Source organism: Haliotis asinina, chromosome 3, assembly GCF_037392515.1.
Source record: "Haliotis asinina isolate JCU_RB_2024 chromosome 3, JCU_Hal_asi_v2, whole genome shotgun sequence".
NCBI classification, from domain to species: Eukaryota; Metazoa; Mollusca; class Gastropoda; order Lepetellida; family Haliotidae; genus Haliotis; species Haliotis asinina.
The window spans coordinates 73,123,486-73,149,929 of record NC_090282.1 but is presented as its reverse complement, the minus strand read 5'-3'; the positions used below and the strand labels follow the sequence as shown (position 1 = coordinate 73,149,929).

General features: G+C 38.3%; 1 protein-coding gene across 8 annotated transcripts in view; it reads left to right on the top strand.

The window, feature by feature from the left end:
- The window catches only part of LOC137278424 (rho guanine nucleotide exchange factor 28-like), a 252,564-nt gene that overhangs the window by 323 nt on the left and 225,797 nt on the right, over nt 1-26,444 (top strand). For all 8 annotated transcript variants that reach the window (XM_067810747.1, XM_067810746.1, XM_067810742.1 and 5 more), the window contains exon 2: nt 13,776-13,926. In XM_067810747.1, coding sequence (XP_067666848.1) covers nt 13,869-13,926 — 58 coding nt within the window. In that variant the 5' untranslated portion in view covers nt 13,776-13,868. The remainder of the gene's footprint in view (nt 1-13,775; nt 13,927-26,444) is intronic.

Sequence of the window (26,444 nt, the reverse complement as noted above, 5' to 3'; positions counted from 1 at the left end):
GATATCACACATCCTAATCCTTTACCTAGAGTCATCTAGAGGATTACACCGCCTTTTGTCCGGATAGCTTCATCACCTGTGGATCAAGCTTCTATTGCTTGTACGGGTCGGTGAACTACCAGCGTATCAGCATAGCCACATTAACCCTTAGTGTCCATCCAGGATGTCCCACAAAGGATGACTTGACACAACAGATCAAGTTTTATGTTGTTTCTGTTGTAAAGTTTTTAATACCTTTTTTTCTGTTTGCACATCGTAAATACAGAAAAGCTGGTGCTTAGAGGGTGACCCTCGCCCTTAAGTCAAATCCGAACTCTCCATATGTGAGGGGACGTTGAGGTCATTGCTGCAGATGAGCCAGGTTGTTGATGGGTGGCGGGGCACTTGACCATCTTGTAGGAAGTGACTGTCAGAGGAAGTTATCTAAATCAGATATCCCACATCTTGCTTGGTTTATTGGGTGTTATCACGGACAATTGTCACCCATGTCAAAACATTGTTGCTATATGATTACAATATAAGAGAAGCCTACCAGAAGTAAATGACCCATATTTATGTTTGAAACAGCGGTGAACATTACTCTTACATTACTATTTTCACACATGTACTAACTGTGAAACACATATTGGTTTTATTACTGTTTTATGTAAACTGATCCTGCCTGAGAACATTAATGAATACAATATTAGAATACGTCATTCACTGTTTACTACCATGCTATCTGAAAAGGTTGTATAACCTGGTAGTTATGCATGGTGTTAGTCCATCACATTGGGATCTGGGTTTGAGTCCCATCATGGATACAGTCCTTGGTCTCCTCAACCTGATATTGCAGGAATATTGTTAGGAGCAGAAAAAATGTACCCATTTGGCTTTCAAAAAAGTTTCATGAAAAGCTTTTCCCATTTTATTGTTTGTCACTTTTTTATTTTTATGAAATAAAGATATAATTAATACAGGACATGTTTGTGGATGTAATCTATCAGTATAACAGAAGGGTTTTCGTATAAATAGAGAATCTCACCCAAGTGTCTACTGATACCAAATATGTCAATACGAGGTGATAAAGCAGCAAATATCCGAGGCTCGGATATTTTTACCTTTATCAGCCAGTGTTGACATAACTGATATCAGTTGACCCGAGGTTGAGATTCTCATTATCATCCAAAGTCATTCTTCATTAGTTTTCAATGAAAAATGTATATCTCTGAACACAACACTGGCGTTAGATTTGCAGTGCAACAATGTCATAGCATTGTGACATCATCAAGTTCATGACATCATAGCATTGTCAGGGCATTGTGCAAAATCTACTGTCAAAGCAATATCTCCTAGGAGATATCATCTGATCTCACACAAGTGATATCACCTGTGGAGCACTGTTTTGGATGATAAAACAGAATGGAGCATTTCCTGGTGTGTAATGGGAAGGACATAGTAACCAATAATCACAGATCCCAGAGCGAGCTGAATTCGCCATTCTGGTGATTTTGACCATTGCACTGCTAGTGCTATATCGAGGAAGTATATGTGCAATCAAAGTGCACAAACAGTTTCATCGGTAGGGCGGATGCCCAGTTCCTGTCATGAGACGTTTTATTGACAATTGAAGTCAAGAAATTAAGTTATGTTAGAGCAAATAAACATCAATGTTATTTACCCTTGATCGTTAATACCACTTCAGATGCAAAATCAATTGCCTGTATAACAAAAAATAGCGAGCAAAATTCAGCAAGGTCAGTCGTCTGCTAGTGACAGGTTATGTATGAAAGGAAGCCATGTGATCAAAACACTCTCTCGCAGTGCGGGGGGGGAAAAGTATGGCTCATTGCCGAAAACACTTACAAAATACCCACATGTGGCAAGTGGCTACAGTTTCGCTGATACCATGTCATCAACGCTATTTTTGTTGGAAACATGTGATACTTTTGTGTGAAATAGATGAATGTACCTTGATCACTCACAGTTAGCAAAATCAAAACTTAAAAATTACGTTTTTGTCATATGTCGTCGAAAACCCCTAACTCTAAGATACAGTAATGCTGGCTGTGCTTCATTGTGGAGACAAAATGTAAACTTTTATAAAATTTAAGGAATAATAGGCATTAATTCTTTCTTTGAAATTCATGATGCTAATCCACTAGTTCAAGATGTGCATAGGACAAGTCAGGTTACACTGATCATATCTTCATAGACATAAAACATGGGAGCTTTAATTCAGAACCAGTTTCTACACACTAGAGCTGAATAAACTGACGAGAACTCTTGTAAACATGAAATGTATAATAAATGTGTGAATTGGGAAACAAATTTGTCTGGTTCAAACAGAACAAGCACCAAGCTTCTTGACCAGTGAATAGTTTGTGCACCTTGTCCTAAAACCCTCAAATTTTAAAGATGGTCTGTGTGGTATCGATACTACAAGGATGTACTCTTTATGTACGAGAGGAGCAGTGAGACGCAGTAGTTTCCCCTCTCACCTGGTGCTACATTGGCACTTCCACCAACTAATATTCTTCGGATCAATTTCTAATTTGTATATTGACAAGATATCCAATTCGCTAACATTTCCCAGTGTGGACTACCCTCAGCTGACCTGACTCGACCTTCCTTGTGGATAGTAGTATGGTTGTACACCACACTGTACCTGCCCTGATTAATCACTGTTAGCAAGGTGGATTTGTTAGGCATTTGGGTGATTTATGAGACAGCTCATGCTATCAGGCAGGAAGACCAATTGCCTTCTCCAAAAACAATTGATTTATTCTGTTTGTGTTGCCACTTATGCATGAGTGAGTGAGGTGAGGTGGGACACGACTTCATCAGTGTTTCACTGTTTTATTTGTTTAATCTGGATGTGCTGGACAGTGGACAAGCCAGTGGACGAGCCGCAGTGAAGGTTTAGGCATATGTTTTCCGTCAAAATGGGAATGCTGACTTCAGAATATTTTATGGAATTAACACTTTCATGAACGGAATTTTCGTATGTGAGCAAATGATGTCATTTCCTTGTTGACGTGGGTGGACGTTTTGTTTTCATGACTGATACTGACTCCAGTTTTGAGAGAAAATTTAACCTTTCATGAAATTAAAGGAATAAGAGGTAGTCACATAAGTGAAATTTGTACTGGTCTCCTAACCTGAGACTACTTATTTGTAGGAAATATAGCAGTGGTTGTCACTATAGAGAACAGTTTGTTTTGGTTTTAATGGACCAGGGAGACATGTTCCAGCAATGTGATGGACCAGACAATCCAGTGATTGATATCATGAACATTGATTTACACAGTTGGGTTTGGTTTCTTGTTTTACATCCCACTCAGCAATATTCCAGCTATATGTCCACAGGATGTAAATACTCAACTATAGACCAGACAATCCAGTGATAAACAGCATGAGCATCAGTCTACACAATTATGATACGCTGATGTGTCAGTATTGTCAGTCTGACCATCCTATCCCAGTAATCGCGTCTTATGAAAAGCACAGGTTAGTGAAGATGGGCTCTAATCTGATCTTTATGGTATAAGCCTTGATATATATAATTACAAACCAGTCCTCACTGATTTAATATTACTAGATTATATTATATAGACGATATTTGAATTGACTGAAACAATGTAATTGTAGTGAACAGTTTTAATTGGTTTAAGCAGAATAAACTACTAAATCTGATGTCTAGTGAAAGAATGATGTTGGTATTCTTTTCAAATAATTTTTATCAAAGACCGTAACCTTTTTCACTGTTTGGCCAAACAGGGAAATTTCAAGTCAGTTTATGTTGGTTAGACCAGCACAGATCTCTAAGATAATAATCAATAGTTCAAATGATAATTTCTAATAAATATGAATAGCATAAATAAATAAAACTGACATATTGTCCCTCCAACAGACTGTCATCCTGGATGTGTGAAACTGGGACAATTATGGTGCACTTTTACCTTTAGATAGATCATAGGTAGATCAGAGGGGTACACAAAGTGTGCAGTATGGACTACCGGTTGTCTGACTTCCATTTTGTGCAAGTTGTGGTGACCGAGTGAGTTAGGCGAATGACTTTGTTTGCTGGTGACTAGATGCCTGACTGGGGGTAGGAGTTTGAATCCTGAATGGGATTCAACCCAAAAAGTACAAGGCTTTGTAATTTACAAAGAAAGTTCAATCCCAAATATGACATGTAGTACATTGGTAGATCACTTTTACATACCATTCTAAAAGCCAAGGAATATAGTTGCTGTCATGTCAGACAGTTGTTCAAACCCAGGAAAAGCAGGTCTTTGTATTTCTGCAGAAAGTCTTGTGGTGTGGCACATGCTGTCTACAGATTGCGGCAGGGTCAAAGGGTATGGCCTCGTACATTATATATACCCCCATGCTAAAAATGTTTGGCACAAACCTGTACATGTACATTCCAAGTTGGAATCATTTCCTGGCAAACAGATTGAATGTCATTGTACCTTGATGATCATTGTATCAATCACTGGATTGTCCACAATCCAGGCTGATTTTGCATTCCACTTTTCATCATTCACGTGATGAAGGAGCAAGAATATGCTCTGAAATGTTCCTCACGAAGTTGAATACACGCTTTTATTTTCTATTTTTGACTCACAGAAAGTCATTCAGGCTTTTATTTATCATTTTGATTCTTACAATGTCATTTTTATCACTTTTAAACATCATTCAGGTACTTTAAAAATATTAAATAGTTGTCAAAAGTTAAGGATGTCCTTACTGGTGTGAAAAACATGTGGGATGCTGCATGCTTGTTTTGTGGACCGAATGCAGCATTGACAGACATCTTTAGACAGTTGTCAACAGCACGACTGTCTGTGTTTCAATGTCCAGTGCAGCAGAGAGTATTCAATGGGAGTATACTCCACGGTCTGTTTCCCCGTCAGTCTTAATAATAATGGTTCTGACATTGTAATTAGTGAGGCTAAGACATTCTGTGTATGATTACCATAATTAGTGTAATCATTTTCTGCAAGACTGCTCGTTATCATTGATTACATTTGAGTAGCCAGATAATAGAAATGATTTTTAAATGATAGAAAAGATTTCCCTCTCTTCATGTGGAGGTGCATGTGGAAAATATTGAAGGCTTACAGACTTTAATACATATTGTTAACATTTAAACACCTTAGGAGGTAAAATGACGTTTGTTTTGTTTTTTTTGGTATCCTTTAGCCATATTCATGATTGTTTTTGTTCATTATCCTGATGTGTACTGTTGTCATCAATGCTGAAACAAAGAAATTAAATCTTTACAGGTGTGAACATTTCAAAGGGATCCTGTGTTTAATCTGGAACAGTTAGCTTTGACTTCAATGTAGAGGTTGTGTTGTTACGTAATTAGAGTGATTACATAAACTTGACTTCCGGCCAACAAACTGCCATTATGTCCATGACGTATGAGAGACTGTGCTTTGTATAGTGATTTCTATGTAACAGCTGATGGTCTGCAGACATGTTACAGAGTGAACGTGAAGCTCCACAGCGGTGAGGACATGTGGTCCACAGAAACCACTGCACTTCTTCACCTTAGATTGAGGTGCAACATCATCTGTGGCCATGTTGGAATTCCCAAAGTATTCCTAGAGGAGAGATCTCTGCTGGCCTAGGAGGAGATCCATGTCCAGGGTATCCATAGAGGAGGAGATTCATCTCCAGGGTGTTCATAGAGAAGGAGATCCATCTCCAAGGTATCCATAGAGGAGATCCATCTCCAGGGTATCCACAGAGGAGAGATCCATCTCCAGGGTATCCATAGAGCAGGAGATCCATATCCAAGGTATCCACTGATGGGGAGATCCCTGTCCAAGGTATGCATAGAGGAGATCCATGTCCAGGGTATCCATAGAGGAGGAGATCCATCTCCAAGGTATCCATGGAGGAGATCCATCTCCAGGGTATCCATAGAGGAGATTCATCTCCAGGGTGTTCATAGAAAAGGAAATCCATGTTCATGGTATTGAAATCCGTATCCAAGGTATCCATGGAGGAGGAGATCCATGGCCAAGGTATTCTAAGAAGAGGAGTTCCATGCACTAAGTATTCTTAGAAGAGGGGATCCATGCCCTAGGTATTCTTAGAATAGCACCAAATGGTAATTTTGTGGCAGATTTCTCTGAATTAATTTTCCAAAGCCATCAGTTGGGCAAGGTTAGCATTTATTTCATTTTATTTCTAATATGCTGTAATTATATGATAATGTGCCCTGAGAGTTATTTAGAAGCTGAAACTGAACAAAGACAACTGTGTTAATAATAACTGTTATGGACATACAACTACTTCCTTCAGTTCCTTGAAGGAGGAGTTTTAAGCAGCACCAAAATGTTGCTTCATTTGTAGCAAAAAAGTTCTGTTTAACTGAAACATGGTTGTTGACTCTGATCCAATACTTCTTGGTGACAAAATCGGATGCCACCTCAACCCTGAGCATACACTGACTGCCCAATCAAAAATTAATTATGCATGGGTTCTTATGCCAATCAGATGTCAGTTTACTTCCTTGTTTTCAGAATTACAGTGTAACCAAAAGAAAAACTAGGACACAGGATACAAATATACATTTTATAGTTAACCCGTTACACTGTATATGCTATGGAACTTATAAAACAATGTACAGGATACCATCAACAGTAAGCACCTGTGACTTGAATAATTTGTTTATTTCAAAACTTTCTGCTTGTATTAGTTATCGAAAAACAGAAATGAGATGTGATTGTGTGGATGCTGACTCCAGATTTGATTATTTACAGACTGCCACCATATAGCTGGAATATTGTTAACATGGGGTAAATTAAACTCACTCACTTTCAACGCTGACTTGTTAAGAATTTTGATAAACTTTGATGTTGATGGCTTGTTAAGAAAGTTCACCTTAGGTAACCTCATAAAGAAGTATTCTCAGATCTTTATGTGGAGTCACATATCAAGAGTAAATATTTTAATGAGGTTGTAAAGGAATTTTATCAACATACTGATATGATCTGCTGTTCAGATTAACAAAATAGTGATACAGTCCATGTTCTATTTACCTTGACCTCCTTATATAATATCATGATGTGACCTCCAAATATGTCTCACATCACCATGGTGATAACAGTAATATAACTCTGTCTGTGTATGGGATAAAGCCTGACAGACATATTAGTATTCCACTCATAACCTGCACTCAGCATTTCATCGTTTTATTGGACAGTATTGTGCAGGCACGCCACACTTGTCAGCTCATCAATACTAGGCGAACAGTTCACCTGCAAATCCACTCCAGCCTAAGCAATGAAAGCACACCAAATTAATATCTGTTATTGGCAGCGTTCGGGTACTATTCCACATTTTTGTAGGTCACTAGGATGGTGTCTTCTCTGTTAATTTGGTGCCAAACTGGGTACAATATGGTGGTTGGTTGGGAGAGAGAATGGACTCAGTGAATGGATGTTTGGTGTGATGGCGTTCTAGACTCATTTCCTGTGTGTGGAGATGTCATTAAACATTGATTCAACTACTTGTTCAAGTTTAATAACTTGTTGGTTAAGTTCCTTAAATATAATAAGAATTAGGGTAATCATTGCATGTTTGATGTGTCTGGTTGTAACTTAATTGAAAAGGGACAACATGTTATTTCGGCAATCGCACCTAAATTGGGCCAATTTCCTTAAACACCACCGTGCTTTCTAGTTCATATTTTTTTATGCATATCAATGCAAATGTAACTGATTACCCTAATTACCAAACATTTTCTCAGGCTTACGCTAAATTTATTACAATATCAAGACCTCAGGATTTTTTTCATCAAGCGTAAGTGGGTTCTCTGTTGCATTGTGGGAGTGATTGTGCGATTCTTATTAAACAATGCTTAGTTTTCAGTAATGGTGAAAAATCGAAAATCAGTCGAAAGAAGGATTCAAAATAATTATTGATTATTAAAAAAACATGTTTTCCATTAATCATAATTTTGTTGTTTTAGTATGAAATAAACTAACCGTTAACTTTGACAAATATTCACTCAACAGCATAAAACTATGAGCATTGTATTCATCACGGTAAATATCACTGTAAGCTGTCTTTGAATACATCTATTGTGAATGTAAAGAGATATACTGATAAATATTTTAATTTTGACCACTTTCATTGTTTGATTACAATTCCAGTGTCTTTCTCGCTTGACAGTATTAAGTATAAAAATGGGGGAAAATTAAAATAAGTTGATCATTACATTAAGAATGTACAGATTTCAATTGTAATTGATAATCGTTCACCAGAAGTCCTCTGATAATTGAAAGTGGATTTCGATTCCCAATGCTTATAACTTGTCAGGCCAGGTATCCTCTTGGAGATGGTTTTGACTGAGCATGTACATATTTGAGTAGACGCCCTGGGCTTTGTTTTCACACTGAATATTTTAGTTTATGATGGCTGGATACAATATTCATCTCAATAGCACCCTAGGCGCTTTGTAATTTGTTAAAGTGGGGCATTTATTAAAAAAATATGCACAAGATAAATTTTTAAAAGCAATTGCATAACCTTTGATGCTGCAGTTAATGCTGCAGGGTAATTTGTGATGTAGACAAGAAAATATAGAATACCATGTGAATTTGGGGCTCAATAAAGAAACTAATGGGGCTTATTAAGATTACTTGCAGCTTGTTTTAGAAGTTGGTCAGGGAGCATTTATAAAAGAGTGCTGTTAACATGATTAATTAAGAAAACTCTTTGTTACTGATTTCTTTTCCAAACTGGCAATAACATATTACCTCTTTCACGAAACCTGATTCTGAATTTAATCTCCTTACACATGTACTTGAATGTTATAGCAAGATGTTTGAAAAATTATATTTTAAGAATGGGCCAAGTAAAACATTAATTGTAGGACAGAATAGAGTGAGTGAATGGGTTTAGGTCTATGCCGCGTTCAGCAATATTCCAGCTATATGGCAGTGGTCTGTAAATAATAGAGCCTGGCTCAGACAATCCAGTGATCACCAGTATGAGCATCGATCTGCGCAAATGGGAACTGATGACATGTGTCAGCCAAGTCAGCAAGTCTGACCTCCCGATCTCGTTAGTTGCCTCTCATGACAAGCAGTGTCGCCTTTTATGGCAGAACAGAATAGATATGTAACTAATTTCGTAATTGGGGCAGTAGGGTAGCCTAGTGGTTTAAGGCCTTGCTGATCACACTGAACCCACTGTTCGATAACCCACATGGGTACAATGTGTGAAGCCCATTTCTGGTGTCCCCCGCTGTCATATTGCTGGAATATTGCTAAAATTGGCGTGAAACCATACTCACTAATTACATAATATGTCCGTCCCTTCAATGATTGATCACAGGTGTTGACTTAATCCTTGCAGAGATTGATTACCTGAGAACTGACAGTTTTTCTCAGCTGATCATCTCAAGGACACAATGTTGCATATCCAAAAAGTACACATATTGCTTCTCTGATGAGACAGGAACAGTAGTTCTGAAATTAGAAGAAACTGCTTCTGCTCCTAATTGTTGATATGGCTACCCGAAAAAATACACTGACACCAGGACCAAGAATATTTCTAATGAAAATTGGATGTTTGAAAATGTTGTGTGTCATATAATTGTCATGGAGTCTTACTGTCATCTTCAGAGTAAAGTTGTTTCAAAGGTGAAAGAGTGAGTACAGTTTGAAATGCTTTACGAACTAGTACGGGATAAAGGAAATGGCCTTCCTATATTGTATCCATGTGGGGAATCAAACCTGAGTCATTTACAAAGAGGGCAAACACTTTCACCATTGGGCCGCCCTCTTCCTCTTTCAAAAGGAAATTTAAGGTGTCATTACAATATGATGTCTAGACCTTAAAGCACATATATCCAAGAAAGTCCACTCAAGTCTAGATCTCCATTATGAAGAAAGTGTCAGGTCTCCTTTTCATATATATTTTATTATGAACTGTTTTTTGCTGTAAAATATGTTCATTTCAGAAACTAGTTATTAATCTAGGTGTCATTACCTTAGCCTAAGCAGATTAATTCTTTAGAAGAACCAGAAAAACATTATGTTCAGTGTTTTAACAAAACAAAGTTATTTTTTTATACTCTTCTCTCTGTGCCACCAACATTTTTGTACCTACTGTATGATAAATATTCCAGATGACGACAGCCTGGATCTACTTGAAGAGTTTTTGGCACTACTAATGAGTGTGTAAATGGTAACGTGATTGGATAATTGTGCCCTCTTAACCAGTCACTTAAGACATTACCTACAGACTTCCTGATTACCTTTGCCATCTAATGAGGCTTTTGATAGCACAGTCAATTCATACAACTTACTTTTGGGTGAAGATAAGTTTAGAAACCTCCAGAAGAGTGCTGATTGTGAACATGGTTGGCATAAGCAGTTTGACATAAGCAGGAGTTAGAATATATATAGGCTAATAATATGAATTGTTATAAGGCAGTGAATGAGTTGTAAACATGAAATTTAAAGGTCGGTACTGGTATGAATGCATGAAACATCCTTGATTCATTACTCACTCTTGTTTACAGTAAGTCCCGTATAAATTATGCTGTTCTTTACAGGTGATATGATGGCACCCAGTAGTTCCTCATGATATCAATCACAGGATTCTCTGTTTCACTGATATATATGGTGGCTGCAATATAACAGTTGCATTGAACAAACTCGCTCACTCACCCAAAACACACCCAACCACCTACTCACTCACCTACTCACTCACTTGTGCAATCACTCATCACTCACTGAGGAAGAGTAAGTCCTGTGTAAATTACGCTGTTTTTTATGGGTGAGATGATGGCTCCCAATAGTTGCTCATAATATCAATCACTGATATATATGGTTGCTGCAATGTTAGTAACAGTTGCATTGAACTCACTTGCCCAAAACACCCAGCCACCTGCTCACTCACTCACTCACTCACTCACTCACTCACTCACTCACTCACTACGTTTCACCACAATGCTGTTGTGATATATACCTACAATATGTATTATTGGTTATGATGATGTTTGAACTGTTTGTACCCTGTGCCAAGTGGGTGTGTTTGCCTAGGGCATTAGCTTGTTTAACAGGATATTCTCTACATGGTTCTCTGCTGTGTGGGAGTGTGCATCTTCAGACACTGTTATGAAACATGATCCAGCTGAAGCATTTTAGCTCTAATACGGTCAGCAAAGAAAGTCCACAGTAATTCTTAAATCTATGATGCCAAGAGACCACTTGGACTGGCAAACTCAAATGTCATTGGCCCAGACCTGGCTGCTTCTATTAGTATGTCCCAGAATGCAGCAGGCATGGACTTCATAGATTGTAATCCTGATTTGCCTGATGTGGTATATCAGTATGGTGGTCAACTTTAATTGTAAACCAAAAGTTACTGTGTTCTGTAATCTGATTGGTTGAAAAACACGATCAAATGGTATTAGATTCCTGGAAACTGCAAGACTATTCACTACGTATTGACACGTAAACAATTGTTTTGTTGTGTCATCAACAGTGGTGACGTCATTCAAATCATATTGTAACGTAAAGTTAGAATGACATCACAAATGAGCAACTCCAGATGGTACCATGGGAACCAGCTGAAATGGCCAGCTGATGACACTTCACTGCTGTACCCATACTCGATGTAAACGAGTGCAGACAGTAAAACCCCTTTGGTTTACTTTTTTGTTTACAATGTCGATAAACACCATGTGTTGGCCAATTTCCGGGTGTTATTGAGTATTTGAGAGGATTATATGTTATGGCTATAAATTAAAGGTGGTTTTCCAGACATATTGGTATGTTGAGAGTAGTTTCAGTTCCTGTTATCTCCATGTCAGTGTTGTCTGGTATCTCCAACATACTCTCTTCAGTTAATGGTCACTTAATGGTCAGTCCAGTCTCTCATGGTATTTATTTGTTTGTGATTCAAGGTTGCGTCTGAGGTTTAGCTGATTCAGTGGGTCCATGAGATACACATTTCAACTGTTTCAACAAAACATTAAGGCTTTTAGCACCATTGTGGCCAGGTTGACACATATTTCTGTATCCCAATTGTGTAGATCAATGCTCATGTTGTTGATCATTGGATTGTTTGGTCCAGACTCGATTATATACAGAGCGCTGTCATATAGCTGGAATAGTGCTGAATGCAGGGTAAAACAACCAACCAACCAGTCATTGCCACCAGAGGACACCTTGCAGTGAGCACACCACACTCAATAACTATAGGGCACTTTCAATATTGTGAATCTTGCTGGAGATCAAACTTGAAAATTTGCAATTCTATTTCTGTACCCTACATGTATGATGACCTCTTTCATACACAAAAAACCTGAAGTTAAAGACATATCCAGAAGTTAAAGGCATATTTTCAAACATTTGTAAAATATCATTCTTTCTGTGTAATCCATGAAAGTGGTAAACTTTTGTGACTTGTTTTAAAGAGCTGGTATAAAGATAATATTTATTGCCGTATCCATTTTGTATGCATTGCATGTGTTTAGGCATATTTTGACAGCAACACTCATGGAATAAATGAATAATTAGTAACGTACACCTGTAATCTAGTGTTGATACTGGCGTGCTTCAAATCACAGATATGGAAGAGTATTTGCATAATTATCTCCATGACCAGACACTGGACACTGAGGTACCGTTATGGTGAACAATGGGGTACCATAATGAGATACTATGATGTTGGACAGTGTGGTACTACAATGTTGAACAATGGGTGACAGTCACGTTGAACAATGAGATTCTACCATTTCAAACAATGAGCTACTAATGTTTAGAACAAGGATGAGAGTCATGTTGAACAATGAGGTACTACATGCAGGTATATGGTAGTTATGCTATAGGCATTAGAAATACCACATTGTGTTAGTAGGGAAGTGTATGCACAGTTGTATTTTCTTTAGTTACATCTTGAATCGAAGCTTAACATATGAAACACGAGTCTGGTACATATGCGTATTTGTTAATGTTGGCTATCCATGAAGATCTGTTATCCTAACAACGGAGTCTTGTTGTTAGAGGCTAATAACAGGATCAGGTTAACAGCATGCAGTCTTTATGCATTCTATATTATGCCTATTGCAAAGATAGATGCTCATGATGTTGATCTCTTGATTCTCTAATCCAGACCTGGTTATTTACATACCACCACAACATTGAAATTTGTTGCTTTAAACTACAGGTAACAAATGTTTGCCGTGGAGGAAGTAGTTTTTCTAAACGTGTCTGTTCTTTGGAGTTTTATGTGCTCTTCCAGCTGGTTGATACAGTGGGACACCTGACACATTCCCGAGTTATAAATTGTGTGAATGTAATACTCACCTCACCTCAACAGGAGTTAGTATAAATGTCCCACTACAGGGTCACCTTGTTCTGCACTGTGACGAGTTTCTACTATAGACACCATGCATGATGCAAATACATGATTGATACAACATCAGTAATGGCTTAATTTTTTATACAAGATAAATTGTTTTGTCAGCTGTCATGAATATTAGAGTCATTAGATATGAAACAACCAAATGAAGACTTATAAATTTTCATTGTTTGAAGAATGGGCTCATTAATAAGTATTTCCTCAGCATGTCAATTATCAGAAAAAATATATTGAAATTAAGCATTTGTAGATTGTGTGTTTGTTACATTTGTACTGAGCAGATTGTTGCAAATATGGGCAGACAAAGATTCAAGAATTGTACGTCTGTACATTTTAACTATTTTTGCGTTATATTGTATAAACAACTAAACTATGTGTTCTGTGTTCAGCAAACTGGGAGACAGCTGGAATAGAGGGGAGTTTGTTCGACGGATTGTGAGACAGGATACCCAGCTACAAAGAGCGCATTATGGGAGATATACATGTGTCAGTTTTGTCCGACCGTACATAGATTTTCTCAGCTTGACATGGTGGAAACAGGTAGGTAACGGATGTTAATTATATATATTTATCAATATTAATCATCAGGTAGATGACCAGCTCTTTTTCATACAGACTTCCTGGTGTGTGATTGGCAGGTTGGGTTTGGCATCAGCTGTGTGTGAAATACACGTGGATGGATTTCAGTCTTGTGATCATAGACATAGGCGGATCCACAGTGGGGCTGCAGGGGTGTGCACCCCATGTTTTGTCCTGAAAGTTATTATATGACCATTGAAAATGAAGTCTGCACCCCTGTTTTCTCAGTAGTGTGCACCCCCACTTTCCCAGAAAGCCGCCTCTGTAGATAATCATGGTGGTCCTCAGAAGCTTTGTTTTGTGTTTACATGCTTTGTAATGAATGTTTTTCATATTTTGAAGTCGCAAACATTTTGTTGATATTTTCACTCTTTATTATGACTTTAGAGGTCAGTTTATAAGTTAACTTTAAAAGGAAGACTTTATGAAATGTAGATCTCTGCCAAGCAAACAAGATATGTCTTGACATATCTTTTATAGCTGTTCATAACCTTTACATTTGATATGAAAGTAAAGATTAAGTGAGAATATTTTAAAGAGGAATATTTGACACAAGGTAGTTTGATTTGATTTTGAACTTCAGTAGGAGATTACTGTAGAGTTAGTGTACATTTATGTACAGGACTAGATATATTTGAAGATTTGCTACAGATATGATCTCCGAATGTCAAAAGGTTTATGATGTATATTATCAGTTGCAAGTCATAAACAGTGGTGGTAAAGAGCTGTACATTTCCATTACATAAAGTCTCATTTACTAGTGTTCCATTTGGTGAACATGTGGTGATACGTAGGATAAACACAGGTCAGCTGGGACAAAATAGATTCAAGCAGCCTGGAAATAAATCACAGAACCCTTGTGTCTGGCAGCACAGACTGCCTCTGTCTAAAGGGGTGATTGAAGTCCAGTGTCATATTTAACCAGTTAAATGCCAATATCAAAAAAAGGATGTATATATTTGTATTAATTAATTATGTTTTTATTAAATTTGTTTAACATTCATGATTTATTTTTTAACATGATTGATAATGTGAAGTGTGAGTGATTTTTTTCTTTCTGAATATTTGTAATATGCATATTTAATATTTGATTACTAGGTGGTTTAATAAGCAGCCTAGTTCCTAATGAGTGTTATTTTTAAATGTAGGCGTGATTCATTCAAGAGTGTTTAAAGGGTGGGTTTGTGAATGTTCATCCATAGAGAGAGCAGAGGATATGAGTCAGTGAAATAAGTGATAAGGCTGCTGACGAGTCAACTCACTGAGGACATTAGTCTACATGGCTGTGTGAGTTATATCCTTCATTGTTTAAAGTGTTAAATCTCCATTCTGTTGGGATAAGTGAGCAGGGACCCAAGGTGTGAGTGAGTTTAGTTTTACGCTGCTTTTAGCAGTATTCCAGTAATATTATTGCATCGACACCAGAAATGGGCTTCACACATTGTACCCTTGTGGGGAATGGAACCTGGATCTTTGACATCATGAGTGAACACCTTAACTGTTGTGCCACCACAAAGTCACTACTGAGAAGGGACTTCAAGTTAGTTGAGATCATGGTATCACCATTTATCAACCTGTGTGGAAAATACATAAGGAGCATTGTCTGGGATAAGGACTTCCATCTAGGTATTATTCTCACGAAACAGTTTTTGAAATTTTGTATCTTTGTCTTCATAAATGCTAAGAAAATAAATAGTTTTCAGTGTAGCTCAACAACAAACGTCGTTCAGAAGAGAGTATTTTTTTAGCTTTGATGTGTCCATTGACCTGCAGAGCTATGATGTGGACACCGTGTATCATGCCTCTGATCACGTTATAAACATGGCCACAATGGCAGCCCTATCTAAACCCCAGAGGATAGTTATCATCCAGTCTTTTTGTCAAAATGTAAAAGAATTTCGTAAAGATTAGTTGGCAGGGAATTCCACCTGATATGCTAATTTCTGGCTATATATTATTCTCCAAGCTATCTTTCCTCATTGTGAGGGGTAGTCTAGTGCTTATTGTGTACTCTTGTGAAACCATTTTTAGGATTACTATGTCCTGTCAGTCATTATATGTCATATACCCATGAAGATCTGGGTTAGCTTTGATCTTCAGTAACTCATGCTTGTCCTTTAAGAGGCAACTAATGAGATCGGGTGGTCAGACATGCTGACTCGGCTGACACACATCATCATATCCCTATTGTATAGATTGATGTTCATGCTGTTGATCACTGGATTGTCTGATCCATACTTAATTATTTACAGACTGCTGTCATATAGCTGGAATATTGCTGAGTGTGGCATAAAACTAAATTCACTCACTTACCCAGTACATGTTATGACAGACAAGCTTACATTGTAGAGTTATCAGTTATCATGTGAGATAACTGCTAGTGAGGAGTAAGCTTGGTATCAGTGTGGGATTAGTGTGTCAGAATCACCTTTATACACCAGGAAATACTTGAGTGTTGTAAGAGGTGTGATAGGCCATTTTAGTCAAGTAAATCCTGACTTTCAGTGATGTATTGATATGTCTTCATGTCGTATCAGTGTTGTAGACACAGATAGAAGCGTTATTTGCACATTTACAGCAGTAGGTTTAAAACAGCTCATTCATAAGAATGACAAATATGAACAGTGCAGGTAAGAAATGCTCAGCCATTTGGTTGGCGATAAGGCTAAGTTTGACATTGCTTGACTACACTTAATGTGTCTTGCATTCTTAAAGGTGCATGAATTAATTTTTTGACTGCATTCAGTTCCTTTTTATAATGTTCATAAAGGAGTTGTGAAAATTGAGCGCTTGGATTTCAATAGTTGTCAGGTGAATGTCTTTGGACTGAAGTAACTGTACGTTTTCAGTGGCGGGTTTTTCACAATGAACCGTCAGGGGATCAGCTCCTTGAGTTCTTTATTTAATCATTCATATCTTGTTACATCTGGAAGTAGTACTGTAGAAAACTAGTAAATCTAGCTCTATGTGTTTGCTGGCAGGTGTACAGACTGCCATCCTGTAGCTGGAAAACTGCCTGTTATGTATCCCCACTGTGTAGAGTGGCGTTACTCACGCTGTCAGTCACTGGCCTGATCAGACTTAATTATGTACAGAATACCATCCTATTGCTAGAAAATTCACAATGTCGATCACTAGACTGTCTGGTCTGAACTCATGAGTGTTGCTGAGTGCAACATTAAAGAAAACAAAGACAAAAAGCAAGTGGGATTGGTGTGGGATTGGTGTTTGTAAATGGAGTTTTTTATCAGAATGTTCTGTAAAGTGAGCCCATATGGTGGGCACTAATTTCACAGAGTTAGTGAGCTCAACCTTTCCTCATGTGTTAAATCTTACTAACACTGTCCTTTATTTGCAAGATGATTCACTGGTAGCATGCACATGTGTTTTTAATGGTATTTATACATCCCCCATCTGTACAGTGCAGATGAAGCCCAGGAAATTAACAGCTATAATTAGGCTAAATGCTGCTAGAATAGTTAGTATTGCTCTCAGGCAGAAACCAGTGAATTATTCTGACGTCAGAGAGAGTGTAAAGCAAAAGATCCATTTTCCCTAACGGTGTCCTTTGGACAGGAAGTTCAGCTTTCAAATAACATCTGAAGGGAAAGATCTTTTTTGATGTCCTGATGGGAATCAATTTTGAAAAATGGTCATCAATAGGATTGTGTAAATGACAGAAAAAACAGTGATGTATTGAGAAACTTCTTGGTTGGCCAGCTGATTCAGTATGTGAAACAGCTGTTACCAACACATGACTGGGAGACTGACTTTTAGTCTAGAAAGTCTGTAATTATGCAGCATGTTTTTCTGTTTATTTTATATACTGATTTTATGTGGAATGTGGTAAGCCGGACTTGTTTAAACTAAATGCAGATGTTCTTCTGTAATAGTGCAGAACAAGTAGTTTATTTAGATTTGTGGAGGTTGTGTGGAGGACTTGCATCTTTATTTTGATGTGAAGAATTACAAATCCGTAGTTGTAATGAATGAACATGTGCTATAGACCAGCGTTTTGTTGTAAATATCTGCTTTATGGTAGACTTGAAATGGTTGTAAAGCAAGGTGATGCATGATAAGCCAGTGCAATGGCCCAATACGTTGGTTTGCTCACTCTATCTACCACTGGTTTTGTCTAGTCTAGGCCCGATTCCTGGTACATTACGAGTAGATGGAGTCTAAAACATGATTATTTGGCCACAGTGGAAAGTTCCATTCCGACACATTAGTACAGTAGTTATAGTGAGTCAGCAGTCAAAGTATAGACTAGCCATGACAAAGAAATAGGGTGATATAGGATATTAAATTGTTGGTAATCTCCCATCCACTGGGGCTGCAAACTTACTGAAACTTTTCATTGAACCTCATTAGCAGACTGCTGTGTTGGTGTCCCATGTTGACTATGCTCGAGTCCATGCTCCTCCACATCCATCAATAAACAGTAAATAAAGGCATCAGACAAGGTAGGACCTTCTGACATTTGGAAAGGTCAAGACAAGTCATCTGGTGACCCATATTCACAAGCATGTTTTGGCAGAACCTGCCTGTGTCAGCTTCTTGCTCAAGCCAACCTCTTGCTCAAACGTTGTGTCTGCTTCTTGTTCAAGTGTTGTTGTCGTTGAGGCATGTCATGACAACTGGCCAATTAGTCACGTGACATTTCAGCCAGGGTTTACATCTGTATGTGTTGCCTCCACTATGTTTATGATAATTTGGCCAACTGATGGCTCCAGAGTCACACCTGACATTTGAGGAGGAAGACATGGTGGTGTGCTGGCTGGTAGACTTGCTTAAGTCTCTGACGACATCGTTATTGCTTTAATTCATGAAGTCTTGGATTATAGAATAACAGGATTGGATTCCCCTGTCATAGGTAGACCTGCTGATTACTGGAATCGATTAAGTATACTTCCATGGACTTACCATTCTGTCAGCATTCCAGCGAGGCTAGATTTAAAGGACACGATGAACATGTATCCCACTGCTTTTATTGAAAGACTTTGGATGAAGAAAGGATGAATATTCATACTGGCATAAAGATGATTTAATTTGTACATGCTTGTGTTTTTTCCAGATGATGAATTCAAATGTTGGATAAACTTTGTGTTTTTATCCTTGTGGAAATGAAATAAGGCCCGCTTTAGATTTCATTGCGGGAGTGAGTCAGTGGGTTTGGTTTAACACCGATGTGAGCAATATTCTGGTTATGTTATGGTGTGGCAGCTTAATATGGGAGGAAAGCCAAAGTGGTTTGGATCTCAGACACAAAATCCACAAGGACAGGAATGGTGCTGACAAACCTTGAAGCATTAATGGGTTGAACTAGGATTTGATCGCATGATTATGTATCCCTGGTGCACCCAAGGGATGCAACTCTGTATTGCAGCTTGTGGCAAATTACTCAGTTGGGCCACTTGCTGGTTAGAGCTTTGGTAGTGATTGGAACACCTGTCATGCTGATGGCCATCATATATACACTCATCTTTTTGTTGCCCCTTTTGGTCTCTGTAGACATTGAAAGATGGTAATTGTTATTGCCTTGGTCATAAACCATGGACTTGTTGGCTCTGGTAAGTCAGCTTTGCTCCAAGACAATACTGAATGCTAAGTCCATGAATGTATAGCAATTCTATCCTTTAAAGAGTCAAGTTAAGAGAAGAGACCAGTACAAGAAACCAGTCTGTTACAGGAGTTTAGAAATTTTCATTTAAACTATTAATTACTACCATAGGGGCTCGTCCAAGTCAATGGGTCAGTATTTGTGTTTGAAATATGGTATGGCATTTATAGCTAAAACAACCCTGCCTTACTATGTCCAGTTGCTAAATCTTAGTATATTTTGAAACTCGTGATGTTAAACAATATGGTTTTGTCATGTTCAGAAAATGTATATATTTTTAAATAGTCAGTTGTGGTTGCCATGGTTTCAATACAGATATACAAATATTTTATCATGTTTTATTTTTGAATGTTTATGTAAGGTCAACACATGGACATTGTACAAACTGTTAGATGGATCTCTTCCCTTGTAAGCCTGATCATGACAAGGTGCCTAAGTTATAATAAGATATGAGGTGATAGAGAGTTCAGACATTTATGTGTAGAGTGCCCCAGGCTTTATCTATTTGTGATCTCAGCTTATGTGGTGAATCTCAACTCATTGCCTGTTTACTACAGACTACATACCTTCTTGCCTGCTAATATCACACCTACAGGTCTGTGCTGTCTCATCCTGTCTGTTCACTGGGGCATAGCTTGAGATCGGACTCTGTAATAGTACTATAGCTTAAGATTGGACACTGTAATAGTACTGTAGCTTAAGATTGGACTCTGAAATTGTACTGTAGCTTATGATTGGACTCTGTAATAGTACTGTGAATGGAAAACAGCAGTGGCAGGAGTGAATGAGTATAGTTTTATAAAACTTTTGGTAATATACTGGCATTATCAGGGTGTTGGACACCAGAAATGGGCTTCACTCCTTATACCTACGTGGAGAATTTATCCCGTGTCTGCAGCATGACAAACACTTTAACAATGAAACATACAGTTTTATGGATTAAACTTCTTGTATATTATGTAGAACAGCGTTTCGATGTAGACTCTTACATCATTATCAAGCTAAATGTGAATACGAGCAAATAATGAGAAACTATATATACATGGTATTTTGTGACAAACAGCGGATTAACATTAACAACAACATGTGATAGAGTGAACAAGTGGTACATGATTGGAAGAGGCCAGTAGGTGAATTTCGATGGCTTCTACGTCAAGGACTTCACAAAACAGATACTGTTGGAGGTCATCAAAATCTGCTGCCACAAACCTTAGATCGATAGAGACCAAGGATACTACATACCATTGGCCACTGATGAACTAATCAAACGATAGACTACCTAAGCATTATGTCTGTTTGTTGTTACTACTCACCACACTCATTGGCTTCATCACTAGTGCTCTTTGTTGTTTTAGTTCCCTACTGGCCTTTTCCAATCATGTACCACTTGTTTGTTCTATTACATGCTGTTGTTAATATTAATCCGCTGTTTGTCACAACAGACCATGTATATAAGCTTCTCACTATTTGGTTGTCAAAGATGAAAGGTGAGAAGTTGCAGATGTACGAATTTCAGCTTTGTTATGTTTGTTGTTCCTGTTTTATCCTTAGACATGCCATTGAATGGTTAATATTGCTGTATGCCAAGAGTAAATTAACATGTTATGGGTTAACAAACTATGCCCCTCTGTATAATGAAGAAGTGTGATAGTTGCTAAGATCTGGCTATCTGGAAACAGGCAAGTCAGGCCAAAACAAACCCAGAAAATTCACCTGTTGGAGTACAGTGACACAGAGTCCGTGAAACTGAGGAGTCTTATCATCCAATCTGGTATGTTGGGTCACATGACAAATGCAAGAGACAAATTCTTTCCCCATCTTTTGGCACTGATGTGTCGGCCATTATACTGTCATATATCCTGTTATTATGAGCTTTATTTTTGGTATCTGTGAAAACCATGATACCTGGAATGTGTACTGACTGCAGATAGGACCTGGAAGGTGTCAGGATATTCTGTCTCACAGTCGCTGAATCACATTATTTTCCCTACAGCAATGCTTTCCCTGCAGTGCTCAAGTCCGAAATGAAGCAAGATTTCCCAGGTTCAAGTCTGAATCTCGCAACTCATTGGGGCTTCTAATCAATTTAAATGGGTTTATTTGTTACTGTCAGGGCTTAAACATTAGTTTAGTGTAGGTCCATAGCTAGCTTGCCTTCAGGCAGAATCTCACTGCTGTTGTCGCAACAGGTTAAAACTTCCCTACTGTAATGTCTAATAACCTTTCAAATCTGATGCCTTGTACCCGGCTGGAAAATGTGTCATAGGAATGTATACTTCCATAGAGTGAGTGAGTGAGTGAGTGAGTGAGTGAGTGAGTGAGTGAGTGAGTGAGTGAGTGAGTGAGTGAGTGAGTGAGTGAGTGAGTGAGTGAGTGAGTGAGTGACAATAGGGTTTTATGCAACTTTTACCAGTATTCCATCATTATCAAGATCATTCGACACCAGATGTGGGGAATCTGGGGTTTAGGCATAAGAAAATACAGCATTTTTATCAAGAAGCAGTTGAGATCTTCATTAGCAGATGTATTATTCAATTGCTAAAATCACGGTGTTTGATATTCATGACAGTCTCCCAGATGACAAGTTATGATGACTATTGTCTGAAATATCATGAACTCTTAGGAGTCAAGGTGCAGAACATGGTCACCCATCCAATGACTCTCCGCACCCAGTGTTGCTTAACTTCAACTGATAGTGATCTGAGTGCTATGCAGCATGTGGCAACTTTGCATCCTTATGAAGCTTTAAAAACTGAGCAAACTTCTATGATGGATACACTTGGCCGTAGATGAAGAGATACGTTGACATGCATCAGTTGTGATAGAAGTCCTATTCATAATTGTTGTCACTTTATGCATTAAGAGTGGAATATTAATTAGGAAGTCTGTTTCCGTAGTTTTGAACTCAACCACTTCCTTAACAGGCCAGCACACAATGATTTTTTAATGTTTCTGAAAGTTCATCATGTATAGTACAGCCTCGTTGTCCTCTCAAGTTAATGCATGCTGTTGAGGTGTTGTCTGATGCCTTGACAGTTCTTCGGGTCTGGAGAAACTTGTCACTTTGGTGTCAAGACATGACAAATCACTCACGCTTTTGGTTGAATTGATATTTTTCGCTGCGATGCAAGTGTATTCTTGTGAGGTATTGTAACCACAGGGTGAGTACGTTTCGATTTTTAATCACATCGGCAGTATATCAGCCATATCTTGACAAGTTATGATGACAATTGTCTGAAATATCATGAACTCTTAGGAGTCAAGGTGCAGAATATGGTCACCCATCCAATGACTCTCCGCACCCAGTGTTGCTTAACTTCAACTGATAGTGATCTGAGTGCTATGCAGCAAGACATGACAAATCACTCACGCTTTTGGTTGAATTGATATTTTTCGCTGCGATGCAAGTGTATTCTTGTGAGGTATTGTAACCACAGGGTGAGTACGTTTCGATTTTTAATCACATCGGCAGTATATCAGCCATATCTTGACAAGTTATGATGACAATTGTCTGAAATATCATGAACTCTTAGGAGTCAAGGTGCAGAATATGGTCACCCATCCAATGACTCTCCGCACCCAGTGTTGCTTAACTTCAACTGATAGTGATCTGAGTGCTATGCAGCAAGACATGACAAATCACTCACGCTTTTGGTTGAATTGATATTTTTCGCTGCGATGCAAGTGTATTCTTGTGAGGTATTGTAACCACAGGGTGAGTACGTTTCGATTTTTAATCACATCGGCAGTATATCAGCCATATCTTGACTGTAACTGTAGAAAGTAGGGGTGACTGTCCATGGGGAAAGAATTATTAAGATAACAATAGTCTATTGCACCATACTATTGCATTACAAAAGAGATAGTCCTTTGTGATCAATTAGTACAATACTGTTGCAATGGTAGTTTTCTCCTTGAATTGTCTCATTTCCCAAATAAATACATGGGTTATATGAAACACAAGTTGATGCAGTTTCAGTCTCTGAAAGAAACCTGAAACCCAGATCAAGTAAAGAGTTAAAACATAAACTCAGTGAAGCTGCAAGAATAGTATTTTGAGCTGCAGATTTGTCAGTGGAAGTCATTTACTAAGCTATCGATAGTCACACATATTATTGATGCATCAATAGCTGGTTCATTACTCCCATTGATTAATTGCTATCGGTGATGCAGTCTATCAATAGTTCGATGCATCGTTAAGCTCAAATGGAAACGGATACACAGAGACATGTGATGCACTTGTAAAATAGTATTTTCAGTCAGTATTTTCAGATGTCATTTGACTTCTGCCATCCATGCTTGTCATAACAGGAGACTCAGGGATCAGTTCGCTGACATGGCTGCTATATTATTGTATTCAATTGTGTATGTCAGTGCTCATGATATCAATCACTGGATTGTCATGTCCAAATTTTATTATTTAAGACTGCTACTTTACAGAGAATGATTGAATGGGTGAGTGAGAGAGTGAGTTTAGTATCATGTCGCACTCAGCAATATTCTAGCTATGTAGCAGTGGTCTGTAAATAATTGAGTCTAGACCAGACAATCCAGCAAACATGAGCATCGATTTGCGCAGTTGGGAACTGATGACATCTTACAGCCTTGGTGGTGCTGGGTTTGGGTAGCTTTGTGGTTAAAGAATTTGCTCATGATGCCGAAGACTTGGGTTCGATTCCCCACATTGGTACAATGTGTAAAGCTCATTTCTGGTATCCCCTGTTTTCACATTGCTGGAATGTGAACCCATACTCACTCACTCACTCACTCACTCTTACAGCTGGAATATTGCAGAGTGCAGCATTAAAAATGAAACGGAGCGAACTCCAAGTGACTCCAGCATACTGAGAGTTGGTTGGGCCTCATTTCGTTCCCACTGATGGTTTCATAACAAATGTCATAATGCCATCACCATTCTGTGTATGTTACATGACCTTGACCTTGACCTTGCTGTAATGTCTATTGTGAAACAAGGAGCAAACACTGGCCTCTCTTACACATACCTAAGGTAATATGATATGGATTCCAGCAGTAAAAAGCAGACATTAAGAAACAAATGTTTTGAAACAAGTGTTTTGAAAATATTGTTTCGTTCATGCTCAAGTAGTTTAGCTGTTTATCCATAATGTTTGTGGCTCATCAGGATTACTACCAAGAGTGGCTCCAGAAGGGGTGTTGAGAACCAGAGGATTGCTCTGGAGGAGCCTGATTCAGCAGTGGCAAAAGAGGTATGCTGAAGTAACAGGGGTTATAGAAGTGTCCTCATTGGTTGGTTAAAACAGGAACCTTCAGAGGGTGGTTCAAGTAGGAGGTTCCAGAGGGTTGATGTTAAGTACGGCTGGCTTGACTGGTCCGTGAGACTACCATAAGGTGGTAACCTAAGAAGTGTTGACTCCTGTGACTTTTATAGCACAAGCTTTTTCAACATGATCTTGATGAAGGGAAAGCACTCCATGTCCATACTGGTTAAAAGCTGTTGTATGTTCTGGTCTGGCACCCTCTCACTATATGTAATTACAATGCAACTGTTGCAGTCCAGAAACCCTGCTTCTAGTCCAGAAACGCTGCTTCTAGTCCAGAAATCCTGCTTCTAGTCCAGAAACGCTGCTTCTAGTCCAGAAATCCTGCTTCAAGCCCATAAACCCTGCGTCAACCCCAGAAACCCTGTTTCAAGTCTAGACATCCTGCTTCAAGTCCAGACACACTGCTGTAGAATATGGACACTCTGTTTTTGTGTCCAAACACCCTGGCTTCAAGTGAGAAGACCCTGCATTATAGTACAGGCACCCTGCCTTCATCAGCAATAAGAATATCTTATGTTATGTTGTGATTACTTTGTGGAAATTAATAATTGTCTTGTGTCCTACTGGAAGAATTTAGCTGTACAAGTTTCGATAAAATAGTGGATGTCATTGTCAGCTGATTTCTCAGAAACCATACAGTAAAAACATGATGGAACAACGTCTTAATGAATTATGCTCCACAAAAAGATATTTTTGATTATTGTATTTTTTTTAAGTGTGATCGATCTTCATATCAAGAGTCTCTGGCAAGATCAGAGGCGTGAACCCTTTTCGAAAGAAGAAGTTTTCCTGACAGCCAAGCTAGTCATTAATTCATGTCATCCCCGACGTAGCGTGTGTTTGCTGGGTGTGTAGACAGTGTTGTGAGATTCAGATGCACCTTGTCAGTAATGCAGACAGGGTATATGTGTGGGCCAAAATCTTCCATGGAGCGTTATGAGATTACAACGCTAAAACAAGAACAAATTATTTGATGTAATAGGAGTTTGACACGATGTAATGTTGACTGTCGGGCAAGTAGTAAGTAAAATGACTATTCTTGTACCAGAAACCATTTGAATGTGGTAAGAAAAGGTCCAAATCTCATTTTGTTAATAAGACTGTATGTCTGGAACTTTCTATTACTTGCTGCTTGTAAGAAGTTACCAGTATATTATCAGTTTAGCCAGATTTGGTGTGTAGTTTGCCAGCATGCAGAATGATATTGTTAGAAAGTGCTTAGATTTGAAACTACGGCCTTGAAATAGAATCACAAAGTACAGTGTTGATTTGTTAATACTGACTGTTGCTTCTGTGCTTATACAATGAAACTTATTCTGGCAATAAGGAGTATTACAGTATTCACAAAAATTACAAAGTGCTCTTTTTAAGAAATAATCCACCAATAAAAACCATCACTGAGTTCTGATCACATGGGGACAGTGGGGTAGCCTGTGGTTAAAGTATTTCTTCGTCATGCTGAAGTCCTGGGTTTGGTTCCCACATGGGCACAATGTGTGAAGCCCATTTCTGGTGTCCTCTGCCATGATATTGCTGGAATATTGCAAAAAGGGCAT